At 38.3% G+C, this 25,018-nt stretch overlaps 1 protein-coding gene across 6 annotated transcripts in view; it reads right to left on the reverse strand.

Annotated features, from left to right (window-relative positions):
• The window catches only part of elmo1 (engulfment and cell motility 1 (ced-12 homolog, C. elegans)), a 153,884-nt gene that overhangs the window by 39,052 nt on the left and 89,814 nt on the right, over positions 1-25,018 (reverse strand). For all 6 annotated transcript variants that reach the window (XM_015357490.2, XM_015357487.2, XM_006635778.3 and 3 more), the window contains one exon: positions 16,106-16,242. In XM_015357490.2, the coding sequence (XP_015212976.1) occupies positions 16,106-16,242 (137 nt within the window). The remainder of the gene's footprint in view (positions 1-16,105; positions 16,243-25,018) is intronic.

Here is a 25,018-nt window from a genome sequence, read left to right on the forward strand (position 1 = left end):
TTCAGTTTTTGGGCAATGGCTTGATATGTGCAGTGCCTTACAAAAGTATTCACCTCTTTTCAATGTGTTCCATTTGGTGAATTACACATGACATTCACATGATATGAATTCACGTTTTAAATGAACATTTCTAATCAAAATTTGAATGCACACAGTGAAAGGGTAGACTAAATTAAATTAGCCAAAGCTGCAAAGAAAAAATCAAAGTTTAAATATGATAACACATTCTCCCTTTGCTAAGACAAACCTAAATTAGTTCTGGTGCATAAACTTATTTCCACAAATGACACTGTTACTGTGTTACCCTACAATGGGTAGGGTTCTGGACTTGTAAGCAGAAGGTTGAGGGTTTGAATCCCAGGTGAGGTGCTGCTCAGTGCCGAGCCATTGTTGTACCCTTGAGAAAGGATCTTTAGCCGAATTTACTGGCTAAAATTAATTTTAGTCAATGAAACACCCAGCTGCATCAGTGGGCACAAATACAAGCTGCTTTTGGTAAAGCCGAATAAATTAGGTCAAGGGCAACTCTGATAGAGCTATAGAGTTCAATGGTTGAAAGAGAAGAAAATGTCTATGGGTCAGCTGGTAGTATGAGCATCTGAATAACAGAGTGGCAAAAAAAACATTTCAAATTCTGCATGACATTTGTAACAAGGCATTTAATTAAAACCGCTAATACCTGTATGTGTCAGTCAAAATTGGAAGTCTGCAACCAAGCCAGCACCACCTCTACTGTCAAGCACGGTGACAGCAGTATAACATGGGGCTACTTCCCATCAGCAAGGACTGGGAAGCTTGTCAAGATGGAGGGGAAAATGGATGGAGCAAATCATTATCAAATCGTAGAGAAACACCTGCCTCAGGTCTTTAGAAAACTTTAAAACGGTGATGTAAATTTGCCTTTTGGCAGGACAATTACCAGAAGGCTGGAGTCTACCTGAGGGGATTGGCAGAAAGTGACCGTCTCTGTGTAGCTCGGAATTTGAATCCGATGCACATTATGTGGGAAGACTTGAAAATGGTTGTCCATCAAAACTCCACCCCCAACTTCACAGAGCTTGTTCACATTTAAAACAATTGACACAAATTGCACCACCTTGGTGTGCAAAGACATACTGAAAAAGACATGGTACTGTATGGTACTACCAACAAGTATTAACTCAGTATATAATAACACAACCAATATTAGTAACTGATTTATCTCTGGAGTATTAATAAATATTTTGGCAAACTTTGCAGTCCTTTTCACTCATAAAAGTGTTCAATTTGAGCATTCAGGTTTTGATTTAAAATACTCATTTTAAAATGGGAATACACTGATGTGTATACATCATTAGTGATCCATCAAGATGCAGCATCATTGGAAAGAGGTGAATACTTTCTCAAGGACTGCATTTATGAACAAATAAAATATACTGATCAAAAGGCCCCCCACAGCAATGCAATCAGTCAGTGAAGATGGGTATTACAAGCAAAATGTGTTCATAATGATGCATTAATCACCATAAAAGAACTCACATCTAATAAACAGGAACCCCATTGACACAGTGCTGTTCAACCTGACAATAATCCTTGAAGAATAAAATTACCTTATATACAGTATGTACTTAATATGTACTTAACATTGTATGCAAACATATCACTTGTTTTACAAGAGAACAGTGGCTTTATGCAATCAGTATGTTGCAACAATAACTTCGGCAGACTTGCCAACAGAGGAAGCATGCCCTCTTTGACAAGATCAAGATTCTTTGTAGACCTTCCTGCTGGACATCATCAAGTGTGGTGCAGATGTGTAGAACTGTCCTCAACACATTATTGTTGACAAAAAAAAAGGCATCGAGACTAGTGGATTGGTCCAAGTGTGAAGATCTCCGCAGACCTTTTTAGGAGTCTTAACAACTCCACTTTGGGGATCATGTACTCACTTGCTTCCCATCCAGATGTCAAAACACATCTTAATACCTCTGATGTAAGAGCAGCTTTCTGGTGACAGTTATGCTGCGGATGCTCTAGTTGTCAGACTACAGCCCCACTGAAAATCTGATGACGGTTGTCATCATCCAGTTGCGTGCTGCACATTGGTGGTCATGGAGGGGAGCACACTTCCCTCTAAACTGCGTGGCTGTTAGGCTGTGAACCTTTTTTTAAACTGGCACGTAGCAAACTCAGAGGGAAGTAACGAAAAGTCACACAGAAAGTTTTTGTGACTGTGAATGTTGGCATTTTCCTGTTAATGTTGACCTTCATGTGTATCTACGGATGTGGCTCTAGTCTTATTTACTGTCTTTGACATAAGTTAGCGCTTTCGTCATTTACTGTTTATAATGTGTAGCATCATTGTGAGGCGTTGCGAAGAGAGACAATTGTATAATATCTGAACCATATTGCGTTCATGTTATTTCAATTTATTTCTTTTCGTTAATCACTGTTATCTCTGAACATCAGTTAAGCGAACAGTCAACGACAGCAACATTATAAAAACAAAGTCTCGAAACCAGTTGGAAGAGTTACATTTAGATATGCTCATGAGAATTAAATCGTACCAAAACAATTGACAGAATATTAATCTCGACAAGATGTACACGTGATGGTTGTTGTAGAAAGACAGACAACTGAACGATTTGGTTGTATACAGCACAAGTTAGATTTAAACTTCACTTCGTAGGATAGAATTGAAGACTTCTATCATTTTCAGTGACATACTGAGTTGCTATTTTTTATAATGATTAGTGAACTGTTGAACTTGACTGTTGAAGTTAAAGATATGCAATGCATGATTTGCATTATAGTTGCAATGTTGTGAATAAAAAACATCCACGGTACAACTTTCCATTAGCGTGCACGATACAAGGACATAAGTAAGCAGTTTATTGCAATTCGCATCAACCAACTCAATCAACTGTTGAATAAACATCAAACGCAATATCAGAAAATAAACATTTGCACATTGTAAACGGAATCTTCAAGAACTCGGGAGGTGCGCTTCACGCATAAGTAATGACATTACTGAGCAGCAAACAACCAAAAATTCAGATAATGTGGCAAAACAAAGAGGCCTTCATGGGAGTCGTTAAATTACACAATTTCGCAATACATTATCGGCCAACTCAATAGGTAGTACTTGAAAACGTCTCTTAAAACTACATATTGTAGGTTCTTCTTTTAGTTTAGCTGGCAAACTATTGCAAACTTTCACAAAATCAGCAACAGCAATACAGTACATGTCATGATGTCCCCTGGGCCTTGTCTTGGGTCTTTGTGGTCGATCACAATTCTCACATGGGACTGTACATCCCGCACTACAGCTTTTTTACGCTGCTCGGATTATTAAGTCCTCTGCTCAGCAGGAAAAAAAAAATTAAGAGCGAACATAGGAGGGGAAGTCCCCATTACCGGTAAAGCGCTTTGAGTGGAGTGTCCAGAAAAGCGCTACATAAGGATAAGCAATTATTATTATGTGAAATGACAGTAAAAGCTGATGTCAGCTATGTGTTACAGTATGTGTGTTTCATGCATGTGTGAGCAAATCTTGGCCTCAACTGCCTTGTGTAAATTAACTATTTAGATGGGCTGGCTCTGTGGGACTCCCTACATTTTATCGTGTTATCACCACATAATTAATTTTCTTATTTCGAAGTCCTCCTTTACAGCATTTTTGAAGAGATTCTTTTTTCTTAGTGATTGGATTGACAGATTTGATTTATGTATTCTATATCAATATGTACATTGATGTATGTATTATATATGTGTTCAATATAAGTGTAAGGAATGATCTACTGTAGGTTTCAGAGACCAGTGACCAGGAATATTACCAAGTATCTGCTTCCAACGGTTTGTACCAGACCATAACTGTAACAATAGACACCCCTTTGATAAAATAAAGAAGTTACTTATGTCATATCTGTTCAACATGTCAGTGCACCAGCTGCAAAATAGTCATTTTCTTAACAACACCTTTGATTTGCTGCTGTTAAGGTCTTATGAGACTTAGTACAGGTATGTGAAACATTGCATCTCTCCACTAAACATCTCTGTAATGTCATCAATTAATATTCTTTAGCACATAATACTGTCTGTAATTTGTTTTTATATGGCTCACATGACACCTGACTAAGCACCATCTGATCAGGCTTAGCAAGAAAGACACTTAAAGACTTATTACAGTAGTATATAGGTTACCATTTTCCCATATTGAAATTAATATTCTCTACTGCACAGTATGCACTAACCAGTCAAAAAAATCATTCAATTGATTTAAAATATTCATAAGTGGTTTCTTTTCATGTGCAAATATGTTTAAACCTTTTTTTGGAAATCTGCACATACCATCCTACTATTTCATTATTAATTATGGAAATAATTGCTTCATTTTACATCATTTCATTAAATGCTTGTTAGAGTTTTTAATAATATTGAATTTTAGTAAAATAATCTAGATATTTAGACAAGTCTTCTTTGATTTGTATGACAATGTAAATGTTGTATTTTCTCAAAGTTTGAATATTAAATTAATATTCAAATCATTTTTGGTGTTATACTGTACATTTCGTTTTAAAGATGAAGGCAGATTTCTTACATCAAAGTTAAATCGAAAAGCATTTTATTCAGGGTTTTATTTAACTTTACATTTCATTTATTCATTTTTTCATGTATTTGTTGAGAGAAGACCATCTCCTTTAATTGTATCAGTTGTAGAGTAATTGTAATTGACACTGCAAGTGGATATTTTTTTATTCATCACAAGCAGATTAGTTGAAAACTTCATTAGTCTTCAGATTAATACTGTATAATAGGAGCAGCCTAATTAACATATGAGGGTTTTGGACTAAAAAAAACAAGCAGCCAGGTCATTTTACATCTCCTTTGATTTTTCAGAAGCCTGACTATGACATACAAAGTGATAATAAAGAATACTACAATAACTGTAAACTAGTTAACTATAGAGTATGTGCTTTTAAGACCTAAATAACATGTTTGGCTGCTTCACATCTTGCAAGTTAATTATTTAATAGCTTGATTTAATTAGACCTGATTATACAAGAGGCATTTCTACAATTTGAGAGCTATGCAAGTGAATAAACTGAATTGCTAGAAAATATGACATTCTCCATTAAAAAAGTTAATATGTTAATTTTGGAATGTTTCATTAAATCCAGATGGGAATGATCTTACTCATTTCATTTAGAGGAGCCCAACAACCATAAATATTGAATTTAAAAGATATATTGTTGGGGTGACAGTATTTATCAAACTATTACCTATTGCATATTAAAAATTTTATGCTGCATTACAGAAAACCTCACAACGCCCCGTAGTTCAGATTAAGGTTAGTCAAGCTGAAAAGAGGCCACTACTGATCCTCGCTGTAGAAGCCGCAGAGGATACTGGATGACATCAACGTGATCTCTTTTAGTGAGAAAACAATACAGGAACCTTGTTAGGAGGGGGAAAAAAAGGAATGCAGAGGAAGGGCTAAAAATAGCATTCTTTACTTTCCTGTGCCAGAGGGATGAACCTGCGCTGAATACGCAAAGCTTTGTCCCACGTTGAATCATACTCACAGCTTCTGTCCACAGGGACAGTGGCCGGAAACACCTAGCAATCATGCCATTTCTCTGGTCTGAATACCCTCAAGATGCACTTTTCAAAAATCACCATCATCTGTCTGGTCTCCTTAAACCTCTCCATCCTTTCATAAAACACAGACTGACAGTACTTCCACATTCTCATCCATCCCGATACTGTAACTACTGTCAGAATAATGTGGCAAATTAATATTTTACGAGATGGAACAAGAAGAGTAAAAATAAATGGAATTAAAGGTGTTTAAGCCCATACAAAAGCCCAGTCCAGAAGGTAGTGTAGTTTCTACAGGCCACACACATTCTGACTGCGAGCGCACTCCCTCGGACATGAAAGCATGTGAGGGAATTATGAGGGCTATCCTGACGGGCGGTCTGTGTTCAGTTTTATTGAAATACAGTCTGACAGCTCCAAAACACACACACACACACACACACGTATCCACAAAGCAGACAAACACTTCCACCAATTGACTGTTCTGAGCACGATGTTAAACAAAAGGATTTTAGAAAAAGGCTTACAGTCTCCCAAAGCAATTCAATAGTAAAACCAGTTTCACTGTTCGCTGAATGACTTCATGATTACCATGGATCCCAACATATATCATTTTAGTTCTGTTTAAGCAGGAACACATTTTAAATTCACATTCAATATATGAAAGTACATCTTTGGCTAGTACAAGCAATGTCCATGATGATTTATTTTTTGTTCTTAAATTTGAAAACATCCACAGGTGCACACCTATAGGGAATCTATATAACTTAAAATTGTTTCATATGAAAAATTCCCAAAACATAATTTCAATATCTGAATCTTTATTTAGATTCAGATTCCATCTAAAATCTAAAAGGATTTCAACACTCCTTGAAATCAGACTACTGCCCTTTAAATTCATGTTTGAAAAATATTTAAAACATACAAAGCTTAGACTATCACTTCCCCAGAAATCTAGCTGAACAGAAATTTTTATTAACTATTCATTAGTAATCATTTGCTTTTAATTTAAGACGACTGCAGCATTTTCAACAGTGGCTCCTGATAAAGAGGTACAGTCTACTCACATGGATGCTTCAGGTCCATTGTGTTTGACTCCAGCAATCACATATTTGCGAACATCAGTATCACACAATAAAAGACAGCAATGTCTGAGGGAAAGCAGGGTGTAAGAACAGCAGATGGTCCGAGATGTAGCTCTTTTAATGAAAATGGAATTCACTATAGCCATGTGCAGCGAGTCTCACAGTCATCTCTTTACGGGAATCTAATTCAGGTCCAAAGAATAAGCGTGTAGCCTTGCTTATGTTTATATGAGTGTTTCAGTCTTGCTGTTTTCTGATTGGGTAGATGCCTTGGCAGCCTCAGCCAATTGCTGTCAGCCAAGGTCACATGGGCTAGTGGTGATCGAGAAAGGAGGTGTGTGTGTGTGCGTATGTGTGTGTGTGTGTGTGGGGGGGGGGGGCTGTTAAGGGTGGGCCTCTACATCACTGTCACTCCACTCTGATGTACAGAGGTGGTGTCTTTTTTTCTAGTAAGCACCGTGGCAGCTCTTATCATTGTATCGCTTGCATTGAAAGCCAGAACGGCCAGACAAGGAAGAGCTCAAACACATCAGCATCTCCTCCTTGTCATGAGAGAGCAGAGGTTCAGTAATTAGCATTCAGTTGTCATGGTAACCAGCTAAATGTTGCCAGTCAGATTTGCCTAGGAACATCTGCTGCTGATTGTACAGCAGGCTCTATCCACCTCTGTGCCCGTTGCTTTCTGTTTCCTATTATACTTGTCACATGTCGCAAGAATAATCGTTATTATTTACACCACAAGACTAGTGAAGCTGAAGGCGTTTAAAGGGAGTGCTTAGTCAACTGGAAACGGAAAGAAACTGGGAGGCACAGACATGTTTTGGGTTTACACCGTGGGGCTGTGTGTAATGTTTTCAGATGTGTTGTGAGAGGAAAATGAATTTCTGAGACTGCTGTGCAGTGTAGCCGCAGGGGAAGTAAAAGAGGGGGAAATAAACAACTGGAATGACTTCAATTAACTTTGTGTAAGACGAGTAAATATAAGCTATAGCTAAAAATAGGAATCTGTTTAGGTTCATTTTTGTTATATCAATCCAACTTGGAATTTCCAATTGTGCGTTTTTCAGGTCTTGGCTATGGTCCCTAAGGGGTGTCTCACAGGGAATAATGAGGAGGTGTAGAGTAGATTCCTCCTGCCCATTTATCTTCAAGCCACTTTTAACATGTTTTAATGTTTTTTAACGTGCTACATGTTTTAATGTTTTTTAACATGTTAAGTTGCCCAGCACCAAACCAGAGACTAAGCCCTGACTGGAAGAGAGGTACGTCCCTCGCTGACGACACTGCTTGCCTGAAAGTGCCTGGGAGGTCACCACAGGTGTCACTATGATGCTGAGAACTGAGAGAGCCATGGCTGATGCAGCTCATGCTGCTTGGGGAATGCCAGTCACAGTCGGCTAGTGACCAAGCATTATACACAAAAACTCGTGTTATGGCAAGTTGTTTCTTGTGATATATTAAGACAATGCCTTCAAAGATTTTATGAGAATTCAGGTTTTACTCACACTACTAATTTATGTATGTGTGTGTGTACATATAGGCACCACTGTAAACACCAACAAGTCCACTAAACCTTCTGAGAAACAATGTGTCATTTCAGTCAGTAACATTCAGCAACTTTATCACACTGCAGCTCACAAATAGCAACCCACTAAAGCTAAGTACTGTAGGTGTGAGCTTGGTCAGTACCTGGAAGGGAGGCCTCCTGGGAAAAACTAAGGTTGCTGCTGGAAGAAGTGGTAGTGGGACCAGCAGGAGGTGCTTACTCTGTGGTCAGTGTGTTCTTAACGTCGCAGTACAGTGATGGGAAATCTATACTGTAAAAAAGGCGCTGGCCTTCAGATGAGACGTAAAACCGAGGTCCTGATTCTCCATGGTCATTAAAAATCCTAGGGCATTTCTCAAAAAGAGTAGGGGTGTTACCCCCAATGTCAAAGCCAAATTTCCTCCTGCAAATTAGTAAACTGCCTTTACCAATCATGACCTCCTAACAATCGCCATCTATGAATTTACTTCATTACTGTGTTCTCTTCCTCAATGAGAGATGATGTGTGGTGAGTGTACTGGCACACTCCAGGTGGGTACTACACACTGGTGATGGTGGAGGGGAGTCCCCATTACCTGTAAAGCACTTTGAGGGGAATGTCCAGAAAAGTGCTATAGAAATGTAAGGAATTATTATTAGTAACTGTCTGACCTTTGAACCTTAAAGAAGAATGAGATACAATACATATAATCAAAAGAATCAAAGCATTTATTAACAGCATTTATTTGCAGGTGGCTGTGTAGGTAAGGCCTTTTGTTTTTCATTACAGTCTGAGATTTTGCTGAAACATCTGACTTTTTCACAAAAGAAATGCACTGAAATCTTTGTTTACAACTACCTTCCAGTTTAGTTGGTGGAAACCCACAAAGGGTTACAAGTGAAGTATTGGGAATGGTCTCTAAATCTCAAGAGCATTTTGATTAAAAACAGCAGATTGAAGTCAAAAGCGAACGCTTTGGTAGTCCTTCAGACCTAATGCTAACAAAACATGAACGCGGCATTTTAAAAACTCATTAACAGTGAGTGCAAATCACACTGCACAGCAATCACAAAGATATCTCCCTCCACATACTCCACCTCTCACATACACATTAAAGGAGCAGTATCTAGAGGTTCTATTATCGAGTGTTTCTATTCAAGACAATATACAGTAGTGCAAGAGTAATGTCAGTATAAGCACTGATGTGAGGACAGCTATAGTCACTCCTTCCAGAGTAAGGCAAACCTGACCTTCTGTTGCACACAACACTAGATTATCCCTTGTTGTAAATGTTTACTATGAGAGTTGACTGCTTTGCTTTCAGCCTCATCTTATCATTAATAAACAGGAGCATATATATGCACATTGTAGGCAGGTCCTTATACTTTAGCTGGATTTATACAAACATGTAATTAAATTTTAAAGTAGAAGATTTTTCTTTCCTTCCTTTACATTTAATTTTGTCAGTCGATTGCATGGTTCCTAAATAACTGTTATGTCATAATTTGGGTATATGTTCATCTTACCTTATCACCTGTATTTTAATTTAATCATACTGTATATTTTCCATATTCCTATTTTTATTTTTGGTGTTTTTATTTCACAAATATCGGCATAAAAACAGTGGAGGAACAACAAATTAGTGAAAGACAATGCAGCCTCATCCCAAGAGATTCGTCACTTTCTTTGTGTGAAAGACATTTTACTGCTGTCGATTGTAAAGCACCTCCTTACAAAGTGAAAGTGTCACTTCATTGATGTGTCTTATCTGATTTTCCCTGCCTCACATGGATATTTAATACATTTCCTGGAGCTATCACAGTGAATCCACAGTATAGCTAATAAGAAGAAACGCATGAGCTAGTTGTGTTTTGATCATTTACAGTGGGTAAACTAAACATATTAGGAAGTGATATCTACAGATGTGTTTTTTATTTTAGCTTACATTTCATGCATTTTTGCAAGAAGCACGCACACAGAAAGGAAACATGGGCTGGACTAATAAACACTCTTAAAGCTAATTAGAACAACTGATTATTCTAAAAACCACCAAAGCATCTGAACATTTCAATCCAATATTTTCAACCCAGAATATACATTTAAAAATGTAAATATTTTGGAAACTTTGTAGATTTAACAATAAATATAATGAAAAATTAAGAACATCAAATTGGTTTTCATAGTGCTTGTAACCCCTGTGGTGCTAACTATAACATACAGCCACAGGCTTGATGCCAAAGAGATATTTCACTTTTTGTCTGACTTTTTGCCTGACTCTTTAACAGATCTTCTTAACAGCCACTTACAATTAAGCCCTATTTCAGTAAATAATAGCCTTCGCAGAAGGAAAAATGGCAGCTGTAAATATTTGTCATTTGAGAAAGGATTGACACAGTTTTCAATGCCTAAATGCGTTTGAATGCAAGAAGCAGATAGCCGAGACATTAAAACTGTAGCAAGCACTCATCCCCTGAGTGAAGTTCAAGTCTCAGCTCTTCAGCGGCATAAATAAATGAGCATTAGCTTCTGCATCTAAATTATACAAATAGCTCTTGCCAACTCAGGCTAAAACAAATTTGAATTGACATTCATTTTTTTTACTGTAATAACATTAGTGTAGCTTGAGTCAGAAAGGAATGTAATGAATTGTAAGAACAGGTAATAGTAAAAAAAATGATATTACAATAGGATAAGAGAGTTAGAAAAGAACACTGCAATGGAGGCTTCAATAAAACAACTCATTAGTACAGCAGCAAATGAACAATGAAGGATGAAGAAAAGCATCTTGGAGATAATTGGAAATGTCAAGGTGATGAAATGGAAATGGCTGATGTATTTCAAGAATATATGACCCATCTATTTAAGAAGGAAGAAACCAACATCACGTCTTTGGCTGAGGAAAGACTAAGTTCTATTATTATATAATACTAACAGAGAACAGGACAAATCTATAGGGCTTAACCATTTTCTAGCAACTGCACCTAATCAAACAAAAGATGTTAAATATAAAGGCTGTTGGCAAACCTTTTCCTTGCTCAAGACAGGGGTAATACTCTTTGACTGAAACATAAGCAATTGACAAACGTAGCATCCATCCTTGAAAATTATGACAAATGATCCAGGTAATTCCAGACCAACACTGATCACCTCTATTACATCACAGGTTACGTAAACAGTCATTAGAACTGAACTAGAGCATCATCTGTATGGTAACAGAATTCCAGGCGATAGCCAATATGAATTGTGAAAAAGTAGGTCTTGCTTAATTAACTGGGAAAACACCACCAGCAATGAATACAAGCTGAGCGTATGGCATAATGTATTTAGATTTTTAGAAGATTTAATGAAGCCCCTCAGAAAAGATACATTCTTCAAGTTTAGGTGGTAGGCATTGAAGGTAATACATGTGCTTAGATAAAGAACTATAAAGAACTGTTTAATGGACAGAAAACAGAGAATCAATAAGGGGTGAATAAATAAATGCCCCCAATTAGTTAAGTAAATGGGGTTAAGTGGAATACCACAGGTATATGTATTAGATGCCCTTCTTTTGAAAATGTATTGAAATGATTTAGATTTAAACATACACACTACACTGATAGGATAAAATAGTTCAATCTTTGTAGTATTTAACATGAAAGACAAGGGGACCCGATTTAAGGAGTCTCTTAAATACTGGTTTATTTCTGAAATCTTACTAACTTATATTATAACTAATATTACTTACAGTAATGATGGCAAGAGTACCCACACCTGTGGCATTGTACCACTGACCAGTTATTATAGTGAAGTATTTTGCTGGAAGGCACAACAGCACTGCACAACCAGGGGTCTGAATTTATGACAAACTGGGCAACTAAATACTGTTCCAGGAGTCTGGAATGAGCTACCCGGCCCTGTTGTCAAAACTGTTTCTCTTCAAGAAACAACTGGAAGAGATCCAAAAATCAATTAGCTGCCAACAACTAAATTGGCTAGATGTAATCTTTATGTTCCTACCAGACAAGATTCCTTAAGGGTGTCCTGATATTCAGTGGGCATTCCTTGTAAGCAACGGAGATATACAACAGAAAACATCAATCGGATTCATGTACAAAGTGTGGAAGAAAACAGTACACTATGTGACAAGAATGCCATTTTGTGATCAAAAGAATGCAGGAAAGCTTAATGCCTTTTACTCTTTTTACACACATAACCTTATGGGGAAATGATACAAGGCTATTTACAGAATGTGCCCATTGTGTATTTTACACAGTTTTAACAAAGCTTACCACCCCTAAAAGTGCTCCTGACAGGCTTGTTTGGGAATGTGCTCCAACACACGTTTCTCTCATTCAAAGGAACTGAGATAAAAATTAGATAAAAGTCCTGGTGGTTTTCCGTCACATATTTTGTCTCAGATCTCGAGTGTCACAGTAAAAAAACCCCAAACAAAGCAGCCATCTCATCTAACTCAGACGTCCAGCTCTCTCTTGTCGAGAACAGTTGACTCAGCAGCAGAGTTAAAGCAGGACCCTAGGGGGACCTCTTGAGAAGGCATCTCATCACCAGCCAGCCACACTCCACATTATTCCAATTTGCTGACCCACAGTTCAGCACATTTTCTCCTTTAGGCTGTCATGTCATGAAAAGCCAGCTCTCAGCTAATGAAACCATCTCCAATTCATCTTCCTAACAGCTTCAACTTCTAACGTGTCTGCTGTTTAGTGCTTTGTCTTGGCAAGGGAATACCCAGTTTCATCATTGGGTCAACTAAAAAGATCCAATTGGGTCAACCCTCTTGTGGTCTAATCTATTAGCCAGGGGGACCCTCTGTATCGATGTATGCCCCTCAGCATGTAAATGAAATGTAAAAAAAACACAAGCACCTACATTTTCTCTTTTGTCAACAATAATATAATAGAGAGCGATTAACAAGCAGAGGACGCCAGAAGTGTTGGGGTGAAGTGTGTTTAATTTGATTTTGGTTTAGTTTCAAGAGCTAAGCTACCCACCCACATAAACGATAGTGGGATCCAATGTTTCTCAATTGAATCAAGCCTTATGGCCTCTGATTACATAGTAATATATCAGGAGTCTAATTTCTGACTGTGAGTTTTCCGGCTGCATGAGCCTGTGCATACTAAAAATCTCTTTCACAAGAAGCTTTCAAATTGCCTGACAATTTACCAATGCACATGAAGGGTTTTTTTTTCAAAACACAGTACAGAATTCTAGTCAGACTACCATACCAAGTATTAAGTCAAGATGGAGTAACAGGCTATTGCATTTACTATCTGTTTCCCTACCTTCATAATTTTCAAGTAAAAAAACAATGAGGCGTGCTCATGCTGGTATTATTTAGTTTATCGAGTACTGCTGGTTATCTATGTTAGACTTCAGAATCATTTAAAATACAATGAATAGGACCCAAGCAAGAAAACATATTTTATTATTCTTTCATGAGATGAGAAATGAGAAATAAGTAACACCTGTTACATAAAGCTTTTGGGCTTGGAGTATCCTGAAATAATTTAACTATTCACACTGCTCTGTGCCTTTATACTACTTTTTCTCTGAGTTGTTCTGAAAGTTCTTTAACCTTCATGGTTAAATCTTTGTTTAAAATTCACCACCTGACTGAAGGATCTTACAGAGCAAAGTATATTTATTCTTTAATCTTGTAAACCACTATTACTGTGCACAGGCAGAGGGCACAAAAAATATTGCGTCTCGTTAAAGTACTGTATATTTGTGCACCTACAGTACATTTATTTAGGATTTCCACAGTAAAACATTTGCATACGTATGCAATATTGACATTTTTGTTTCCTATTTTTTTGCTTTGAATGATGGAGTAGGATGTGTATATAATAAATATTTCTACTTTAAAGTGTCATAACTTCAAGCTTTAAGGCAACAAAATGTGCATACTATGCAAGAGTCTGATTACAGTTGTGTGACTCTGTATACTTATTCTTCGGGGACCATTTTTACATTTGTACTTTTTTTAACTTTTAAAGATTAAAGATATAAAATGACTATAGATTTTAACATAAGGCAATATCCTTTTTTACATCTCAATGATGCTTATTTTCTGCTACCAGTTATTATTGATTAGTACTGAAAGCTTCAGGGCACAGGCATCAGCTTACAGCACACCAAACATTACTAAACAGCAATCTGAGAAAGAAAGGGAAAATGGATTTGTTGAACTACACGTCTTTTATGTAAAATCAACTACATTTAAGGACTGAAAAGAAATCATGGTAAACAGAGAGAAGGTGATTTACACATATGTTTGGGTTCATAATAGTAATAAGAGACAGTTTTCCACTAATGAAATTGCATTCGTCCAGGTGAAAGGAAGAAGAAACTCTGTCATGTTAAAGCAGTTGGGTTCTTATAGCGTGTGAGTGTGATTATGTGCGACAGTGTGATTAATGTATGGTGCTGCTCGTTTCCCAGACAATGTTCTCCCGAGAGCTGCTTGCATCGCCTGCATAGTAATGCGCTCTTCCAGCCCAAGCAGAAGTAGGCATGCCTCATAAGGGAGGTGGTGTGGAGGACCACGACACACAAATCAATTCAGGAACAGCAGACATTAGATGGCTTAAGCTGCCATAGAAAGACACATCATTAAGTCAGTGATGCCTGAACATTATTCATTCCTGCCTACAAACACACATTGGATTCAGAGCTCTTTACTATATTGAAAGTTGATAATTTGTTATGATATGGGACTTGACTGCATGAATCCCCCATGACACACCAGGCCTCAGGAAGAATAAGAAAGATGCACACAAAGTAGCAGGACAAAAACCAACGGACAGGAGAGGCTCCTGTCCTGAAGATAACGGTAAAATTCATTTGAATGCCATCTGAAGTGAGGCTGTCTAAAATTACTTAGACAACTACAGTAGAGAAGGTTAAAAACATTTGTTCACTGCAGCCATTGTATACATTTTATTTAGAAGGGCTGTGTTAGATAACAGCCATTTAACAGTCCTGCATATCTGTATGTATTCCACCTCAAAGCAGTTGAAATTCTGGCTACATTTTGACCAAACACTTCAATTGGAAGCAGTGGTTCTGTTAAAGTGTGAATTTTAGTTTGTTTCATCCCTCAACAGCACAATTCAAAAGGACAGATACAATTATCTGCATCTTTGCCGTGTCATTTAAAATACAAATATCTTCTTTTTTTGCTCACCCTAGTGCTAAACTTTCATCCGCAATTTTATCTGCGAAAAATGGAATGACTCAGGCCTGTATATTAGAATGGACGTTTACTAGCTGCAGGTGAGTATATCATGTGTGTTGCGCAGGCTATTTTTAGACAGAGGACACAATACGAAAGCAGTTCAGGGCTTCTGGGGGATCAGCAATATTCCATGAACCGAAATCCAACTTGGAAGGCTTATTACATCGAAATGCACTGAGAGCCTGAATCACGCAAGGCCAACTGATTGATGTCTCCAACCTTCCCAGTTCCATCTCCCGGCCATAGGCCACCCTCTTAAGTACCAAACTAGACATCAAGCTCACCGCTGATAAAGGATGCAGAGTCACATGAAAGCCATTTATTTCACGAACATAAGAATGTTCTGTGGTGCTTTTCACAGGGGTATCGCTATAAAAGAAAAATAATTTGCTATGGAAAAAAAGGATTAAACCCATCAGACTTTAAATGGATGAGGTGTGATTTTATTCTTGCTGTAGATCCACTGCAAGATGTTCTTGAGCTGCACATCTAAATAAGTTGTTAATATACAGAAAGTCTTCCTAACCTCTTTTTGACAAACACATCAAGGACAAAGAAGTAAGCAGTTATCCTTCAGCAAGACCACTATATTTCCAAGACCTACCAGTTGTCTTCTTCTATTTTAGTTCAAGAGTTCTCAAAAGAAGAAAAACTTCAGCCACGCCTCTCACCTTATTGAAGTCTTCTGAGGTGGCTCGCATTTCCTTCCAGGTTTTATTGAGCAGCTGAATACAGCTGCAGAAGAACTCTTCGAAGGAGCGGTCATGGGTGAAAAACATGGGATGGAAGTCATGACAGGTCTCACTTGCTGTGGGGAAAACAGAGCACAAGTCAGGGCAAATCCTTTTCATGTAAACTTAATCTGCCTCATCAAGAGCATCCACAAAAAAAAAGAGAGAGAACAGAGTACAGTGGACTCTTTCTATGGCTCCATTGATAAGAAAATCACTTTTGCCAACTTACTTCAGCTGCTCAACCCTGAATTCCAGCCAAACGGCTCTGCTATTTCTGAGCAGTTCTCTGTCACCACTACTATCTTTTTTCACTTGTGTCATCTCTCAGCTGCTTTTGTTTGATTATCCAGAAAATATGAGCTCTCCGAAGCTGTTTTACAAGGCGGTACCTTCTGACACATCAGGGCTTACCGTGTATCATTATGTGATTCTCCAACTGAGAAAGATCTGAAGCCCATAAACTAACCCGGCAAATCCCAGGAAAACATGTTTACAGATCCCAGCCTTTAGGAGGCTTTAGGAGATTTGGGCAAGACTTTGAAACTCACAGAGATAAAAGCTAATTAGTAAACACACCAACAGTTGGTCTTGTATACTGGCTTATGCTGTCAGCAGTAACAGAGAATGTTCCAACCATTGTTCCATGACTACATTTTTTTAATTCACATATGTCCATTCATTTAGTACCTTGCTAGGATTTTGAACATCAAACATATTTGAAGCACACAAAAACGTAAACATTTCATGATAAAAAAATAAGTAACCTGTCAGCACATGGCAACTCTAAAAACAAGGAAAAGGTGCGTCTGTTTCTTTTTAACTCTCAAAGTTGTAAGTGGTGGCCAGAAGTGTTCAGTACATTGTACTTTGCACATTTTGCAATATTTTAGTACTTTCCTGGCCTTCATTTCATCACCTTCCCATATTGGCTAAAGGATGGTATTAAGGAAGCATCATGGGTAAAGTTCAACAGTTCTTTCATGCAATACAAGACCTTAAATTTTTTTTTTCCAGCAGCATCTTTAGAGAACAAGCATTTCTAACCCACTGCAACTAGCTATCCAGTTCCTTGACTCCCACACAAACTGAACATAAACACTCCTACACATGAAAAGGGATTCAAACAAACCTCACAAGGCACTTCGCACTTCAGCTTAATTTTTCTGCTTCTTCCCCCATGAAGTTGCATAGCTTTGTTTTTCAAGAGCATCTGTACAGTTGATGTGGGACCAGAAGCTGCCACCTGCTCTGGTTTTCCCAGGACTGATTAGCTCATGCACATGTCGGATCCAGATCTCATTAAGGGGACACCTAACTGTGGCCCGCCTAGATTGATCCACGGAGATGCTTCCACAATACACAACCAAACTCTTATTCAACCCATTCGCCTCAGGGAGATTTAGATTTACTTTTCCAAGTTGCCTTCCATCTCACAGAGGGAAACATGTGAGAGGGTCAGAATAATAATATAATAATGCAGCAATCAAGAGGAGATTGCAGAATGATTTTAGGTTCTCATCAAGCGGCTTTTTGATGGTTCTCAGTGCATCAGCCTCAACAACATGGCTTAGCTGATTGTTCCAGACTCCCACCGCATAATTTCACTTCCTTGTATCTTAACGTTGTGGCCTTATGCTGCTTATTTTGCTGCTGAGCACTCAGTAATCTATCAGGTTGACTATATCAAAACCTTTCAGGACGTTGAATACTTCTGTCAAATTTTCCTTGTGATGTCCTCTGTTCAAGACTAATGCGACTCCACTTCTTTAACCTATCAGAGTATGACCATCTAGACATGGAATGCGATTGCTTTCCTTTGAACTTTTTGGATCATAGACGTATCCTTTTTATAGTGGGTCCACTATCAAAGGTCAACTGGGATTGAAAACAGTATTTTTGTGTTTAAGGCCTATTTATATTGTATTTTACAATCTTAACATTACTTTTCTAAATTTAAATTCTACACTTTATTAAGGATGTTAATAAATTGCTCTAATTAGACCTTATATTTCATACTATTAGTCCCCAAATCATGTACTGGATCCAAATTAGTGAGTTGGTTTCCTAAGCCATGGTATTGTACATTTCACAAATGTACATTTGCACAAATTTCATATGGTAACATTTCTGAGGAGACATATACATTTTCCACACTCCCTTGCTGGTAAATCAAGGGACTTCATAGAGACCAGCACTGGTTGTCAAGACCCTGAAACCAAAAGGGAACTGAAAATCATGAGCATAAAAAATAAAACAGGAGATTTAAAAATACAACTGGAAGTTGATACCTTATCATGCTTTTTTTTAAAAAAGACATAAATGACCTCTGAGAAGATTTAATTAATTGCTCCACTCATTCGCTCCTGTGACATGTTCGTTATTTATTCGCAAAAACAGTCAAAGAAAACTAGTTTCTCTGGAAAAGTCTACTTTGAAAACTTAAAAAAATAAATCAATTCATGGTTCCCCGACATTTAAAAATACCTATGCCAATCCAAGTGCCTACATATACGTGCACGCGGTAAATACATTTATCATTGCCAGTTCATCTGGCACTCCTTAAACAAAAATAAATGACAAGCAAAGCAAGACGGCTCATGAATATTTAAAAAGGAATCACAACCCTGGTGCAGAGTTTGGTGATCAACATTGAGATGAACTGAAGTATTTGAGAGAACAGTACAAATTTTTACATAAAGTAAATTTAGGATGTTGTAACACATTGTTTATAGGGGACTTTTGACTTTTGACTATAATTACATGGCACCATGCCCACCTTTAATAACTCTCCAGAAATTATTCCCTGGGTGTCTTAAGCCGGTGTCACACTACACGACTTTTGTAGTTTTTAGGATTTTCAGTCGTAGCCTTCATTTATATAAGCATAAGAAAATCAGAACGTTACCATCAGTTGTGTAGTGTGACACCCCCGCGACTCACTCATAGTGCTCTTAACAGCCCCTATGACTCTCTGCGCCTCCCTACGACAGATTTGATTTTCTCATAGCGAGTCGCAGGTCATAGGGGTGGGCTCTTGTGTCTGCGACAGTCAACAGCCAATGAGCACTCAACTGGAAGTGCAATGCATACAACGTCCAGACAAATATGGCCTACTCCAAGTTTTTCGGTGTATCCTCTTTTTTTATTGTCACAAAGGAGAGCACAGGCTACAGCAACGGTGGCAACTATCTGCTTGTTCTCCATGTTGTTTGTTTACTTTCATGCGGTGCTTCTTTTCTTCCAGTGCGCTCCATGTTGATTGGTTGCCAAAATGAGGGGACCTCGCGGTACTTTCGCGGTGCAATACGAGATTTGGAACCGTGATGAAAAGATGTGAGGGAATCGTGTAACTAGCCACCCCCTGAGATTCCTAGTCGTATAATTTGACACCCTCTTGCACAGGAAAAGCAGCAAGATACAGCAACTGCAGTCATTACATTTGACATGCTCTCCGACTAGAAGTTGTGTCCAGTCCTGTAGTGTGACGCCGGTATTATGTACTGTATAACTTTCTGTATTTTCTTCAGTGGGTGGGTGGGTTGAGCGCTGTTGATTCAGTGTCAACTCATGGCGACCCTATGGATAGTTCCCCCGTCACTATCCATAGAGTTGTCATGGCAAGATATGGAAGTAGATTGCCAGGCCTTTCTTCCGCGCAGATAGTGCTAGTGTTGTTGCCGTTGTCACAGAAACGTGCTCCTCCGCCGCCTACACCACCCCTTTACTGCTGCTGCCCAGTTTGGGTTGTTAGAGAATCTTGCGCCCAACATGGGACACGAACCCACTACCCTGAGATTATGAGTCTATCAACAGAGCTCGTCTGGGCACATTTTCGTCTGTAAAACTAGATAAACATCAGATTCAGACCTGGTATTTATAGTACACTAATTCTAACACTATAGTTTCAGTTATGCTGACATCTCTCAAACATTCGCCTGGACACTTTGCATGTTAATTGTCACTTCTTTTGTGCATAGTTTTCATTAACTGGAACAGACGTTTATTTTCACCACCAATGAAATAATCTTAATCTCTTGGCATTATTCTTCAGTTCTGATTTCTGGGATGTGAAAAAAATATTTAAAATATTCTATGTCGACCAAATATAAATGACTTTGTTAAACCAGATAATGCTTTTGGAAATTTGACAGAAAATTAATCAGTTTTCTGCCCTGAAGAAGCTGAAATCCAAGTTGCTTGAACAGCTTGCTAGATAATACTAGTATCTTTAGTTTCATCCCTCTTCACTGAATATGAACTTTAAGAATACAGCAATTTCAAAACCTTTGAAATATTTTAGACCATTAACTTTTTTTTTGCAATTTGAAATATTTCTCTTTCTATTGGTTTCTCGAAGCATTTTTTTCTTTAAATCCCCATTTTCAAAGAAGTCAGTTATTAGTTCTTGTTCTGTTTTCAAGGACTACATGGTATATAAAGAAGCAAAATGTAATAAATAGGTTACTTCTACTAGATTAAAAGGATAATCACATAAATATACATTAAGATAAGAACGAAACATTTTCAATTCAATAAGAACTTTGTATGTCTGTATGTTTCCCCTATTTTTCATCTGATGGTCAAAGCATCTGATGGTCTTTTTATGAAATGTACTACTCTGCCACCTGTCCTTTTTACGGCACAAATTTCACAGAATTTTGTCAAAAGAACTAGCCTACTATTCACTGACAAGAATCTTGTCAGTGGCTAGTCAGAAAAGGCTAAGCTTTAAATTTGGAAAGTAATTGCATTGGCGCTGCAGATATTGCAACACAGGATCTTAATGGATAATGCCTTGAAGGAAGAGTGCCTTTATTAAGACTGATACAGTTATCACAGCAGAAAGATATCAGCACAGCCTGGCAGTATATTGCCCAAATAAGCTCAGATGCTCACTGCAATGTGTCCTCAGGTAAACTTTAGAAAGAATCTGACAGAAATGCCAGAGTGGAGCTGAAGACTGGTGTAATACTTGAGATATTCATTACTAAAGTGGCAAAGACTTACTCCAGCTCTTGAAAGAAATGGAAGTAATGACACTTGCTTTGCTGGAAAACATTCTGGCTGTTGAGTATTCAAAGCCCTAGCTTTGGTGTTCACTCACGAGTCAAGCATGGTTAGAGTCTGGCTTAAAAATGCTGGATAGGCCTGGGTGTCTAAAATTATGGTTAGCATTGCTGCAATAGGAGACATCAGGGACCCTGAAAGAGAGATGGTTGCTGGAAAGCATTTGGCAGGAGCTTCATTGGCAAGGACAGTTCAACCTGTAATGTTACATGAGCAGTAGCATCCAAGATAATACCAGCATGAAACTCTGAGAGACATGAAGACATACTGTAATTAGCAAAGAGAAACACTGGGCAGAATGGTGTAGTCCATAGTGATATTTGTTCATTCATTTGTAGTACAAGGAAAAACAGGCAAGCAGCTGCATATTTTAACCTGGGACAAGGGCAGCCATTTTAATCAGAAATGGTCTGCTGAGAACTCTGCCCAGCAGGTCACCATAGCTGGCTTACAGTACATTTCACAAACTGCTCATTACACCTGGTAATGTACTGTACATGTGCGAGTCCAGTGGTGTGGACGAGTGCATCTGTGATGCATCCCTCCCGCAGAATTCCAGATGCTGGTAGACTACAGGCTGTACTCACTGCACAAAGTGGCCCAACACCCTATTAAGTAACTTTAATTGGAGCTTCCACTTTTTTGTTCCCTACAGATCAAATATGTGTAGGTCGAAGATAAAGACACCATCACGTTTTGGCAAGGAGTTGCTCTCTCCTTTTTGTCAATATCCTAAGCCCAAAGGAATAGAGTGCCATGCAAATCTCATGTTGCATCATGTTCACTCATGAATCAGGACATCCTAGTTGTATCTTTTCTGTACAATGGCCGACCCTGCGCCCTGACCCCAAGCTTCTCTCCCTGTCTTTGTCTCCATGGAGAAAAGCTGGGGTATGCGAAAAGTTGAATTCCTAATGCAAGAAATTGTATAGGGCTAATAAAGAAACATTATTATTATTATTATTATTAAAAGCTGCCACATTTTAATAACTAGACACACCTGACGCTTTCCTAAAAAATGTACATACTGGAGGTCAAAGACATCCACCTCTTGCTTGCATTACAAACCTCTCTTTCTCCGCTCTGTTCATTCAGTAATAAGACTTCTTGTCATTTCCCAGTTATCATGTAGCAGAATTGAAGAAATACTTATTGGAATACTCTGCACTCTGGAGTGCCCGTGTCCTTCCTCCAAAATACTGAATTTTGACAAGCTGTATTTATACATTTTAATAATGTACAAAACACTGACAATCAGCATGTAGTTGTTTAGTAACTAAAGAAAAGAACAGTACTATTACTACTACTTCTACTACTCCTATTACTACTATTCTCCTCCACCACCAATGTGCAGCCCCACCTGGATGATGCAATGGCAGCCATAGTGCGCCAGTACGCTCACCACACACCAACTATCAGTGGGGAGGAGAACAGAGTGATGAAGCCAGTTCATAAATGGGGATTATTAGGAGGCCATGATTGGTAAAGACCAATGGGAAATTTACCAAGGACGCCGGGGTTACACCCCTACTCTTTTAAAAAAACGCCCTGGGATTTTTAACGAACACAGGCCTCAGTTTTACGCCTCATCTGAAGGACGGCGCCTTTTTACAATATAGTGATCCGATCATTAGTGTGGAAAATCACAGGCAGATGTTAGCCCTACTGAACACTTCTGGAAAGTTCTTGAAAGACATGTCCCAACAAGTTTAAGACTGAGGGTGAGGAAAGCCCCCTCTTCTTTTTTAGGACTTCAAGCTCAGTTTGACTATACAGTATCAAATCAAAGTTTAGTTATCAAATGCACAACAATACAGTGTGCAGCAGTAGTTGGCAATGAAATGTCTTTATATTAAATCCCCCCGGGAGGATAGTAGAGTCCGGAACAGACGGGTCAAGCCAGATTTTAGTGAACGCCAGCACATTGCAGTTCTTGATGTCCTGTTGGTCCCAGTTCATCCAGTTTATTGTCCAAACATTAGCAAGAAGTATAGTCGGGAGCGGGGCACGATTGCTGCGCTGCCTCAATCTTACCAGAACGCCTGCCAGTTTACCCCTCCTTCCTATGACGCCGTCTTCTTCCCAGTACAGGTACAGGTGTGACGCCACAGTTTGATAGTCGGCAGTAATTATTGGTGTTGATTTAACTGTGCCGATATTCGATCTGTCTAGAAGTGTTTGTCGGTCATATCTAATCACCGAGCAAGCAGTATGTGCAGTTAGCAGTACGAAAAACAACAAAAAATAAAGAAATAGACAAGGACGAATGGGAGCTTGCAGGATGGCAGACTTCCCTGTTGGCGCCATCTTCAATACAGTACATCATATTAGACGTGTTCCCATGTTTATGGTTTTGCAGACAGTGAGTGCTTACTTTTGGCGTACTCTACATAGCCCTCATTGTAAATCTGCAGAATTTAAACATTTCCAGTTAAAAACCTTACACAAGGACTGTTTCCTTAAATTGAGACAACCCATTAATTCCCTTTGATGTGTGCACTTCATTTGCCATCTGTCTACTTAAGTACTAGTTAATAGAAAAATCCAAATCACTTTGATTTGTCCTCGCCACAAGGGGTTCTGTGACTCACACAGTCTCTTGCATTCAGTCTGGGACTTTGAGTTATGTCACCTTAAATTTCCCAAACTACACTGATTGATAGTTTCTGCTCACTGCTTGCTGAATAGCAAGAGAGAGAAAATATCAAATCAAATTGATTCCAAAAGTTTTTTTTTTCCAGCATATAAAATGCACAGATCTTCAACTGGACAGACATTTCCAAATGTTCTGGTTCAATTAATTACATTTAACAGTGACTCCAAATTAAAAAAAAAATTACACAATTCAAAATTAACAGAATTATAACATTTGTGTTAACAATAAAATAGTCAAAAGAACTCTGGAATACAGTTTCCAAACGATTTAGTGAAATCATTTGTCATAACACTACAATAACCTACTGGTCCATTGAGGATTCATTTTAATGTACTGTACAACAGTATTCATCATAAAAGAAAGGTGCCAAGTGTCTCTAGGGATATACAGTATGTGGAACACTATTGGTGGACTGTGTTGCACACGTCCATCCACTGCGTCCATCACCCAGGTGGGGCTGCACATTGGTGGTGGTGGAGGGGAGTCCCCATTACCTGTAAAGCGCTTTGAGTGGAGTGTCCAGAAAAGCGCTATATAAGTGTAAGCAATTATTATTAATTATTATTACTGCATGGTTTTCAGTAACCCTTCAGTCCAATATAGGGTAGCAGTGAGCCAGAGCCTAATCTGGCAGACTCTGGGCATACAAACAGTATAAATCCTGAACTTCACCCCTGTCCACTCACCACAGGCCACAGAACCAACTATTGGAGACAATTTAGAGGCACCAAGTAACTTCAACAGTATGTCTTTGGACTGTGGGAGCACAATGAAGTAGGCAGTGAAGAAAACACTAACTTTGTACACATTTTCTTAAAAATAATTTTAATTTTCACAGATTGCACCTCCCCATTCACTTTAACCCGGCTAAAGCGGACTCCTTTACCTTAAAAGTTTGATATTACTCCCCTTTATTTAATAGTAAATGCCTGTAAATTTGTTTTTTGCAGGATATTGCTCTCAAAGTGGCTAGGAAATCACACTTTTGTGACAAAAACAAGTACCTCCTAGAAGAAACAACTATACACTGGCCCACAGGTAAAAAATAAAGCTGTATAAAAAGGGTAGAAATCATTAGCAAAAACAGGAGAGAACACAGAGAAGAATCACATTTTTTTCCCCGACAC

Source organism: Lepisosteus oculatus, chromosome 10 (genome assembly GCF_040954835.1).
Source record: "Lepisosteus oculatus isolate fLepOcu1 chromosome 10, fLepOcu1.hap2, whole genome shotgun sequence".
Lineage (NCBI taxonomy): Eukaryota > Metazoa > Chordata > Actinopteri > Semionotiformes > Lepisosteidae > Lepisosteus > Lepisosteus oculatus.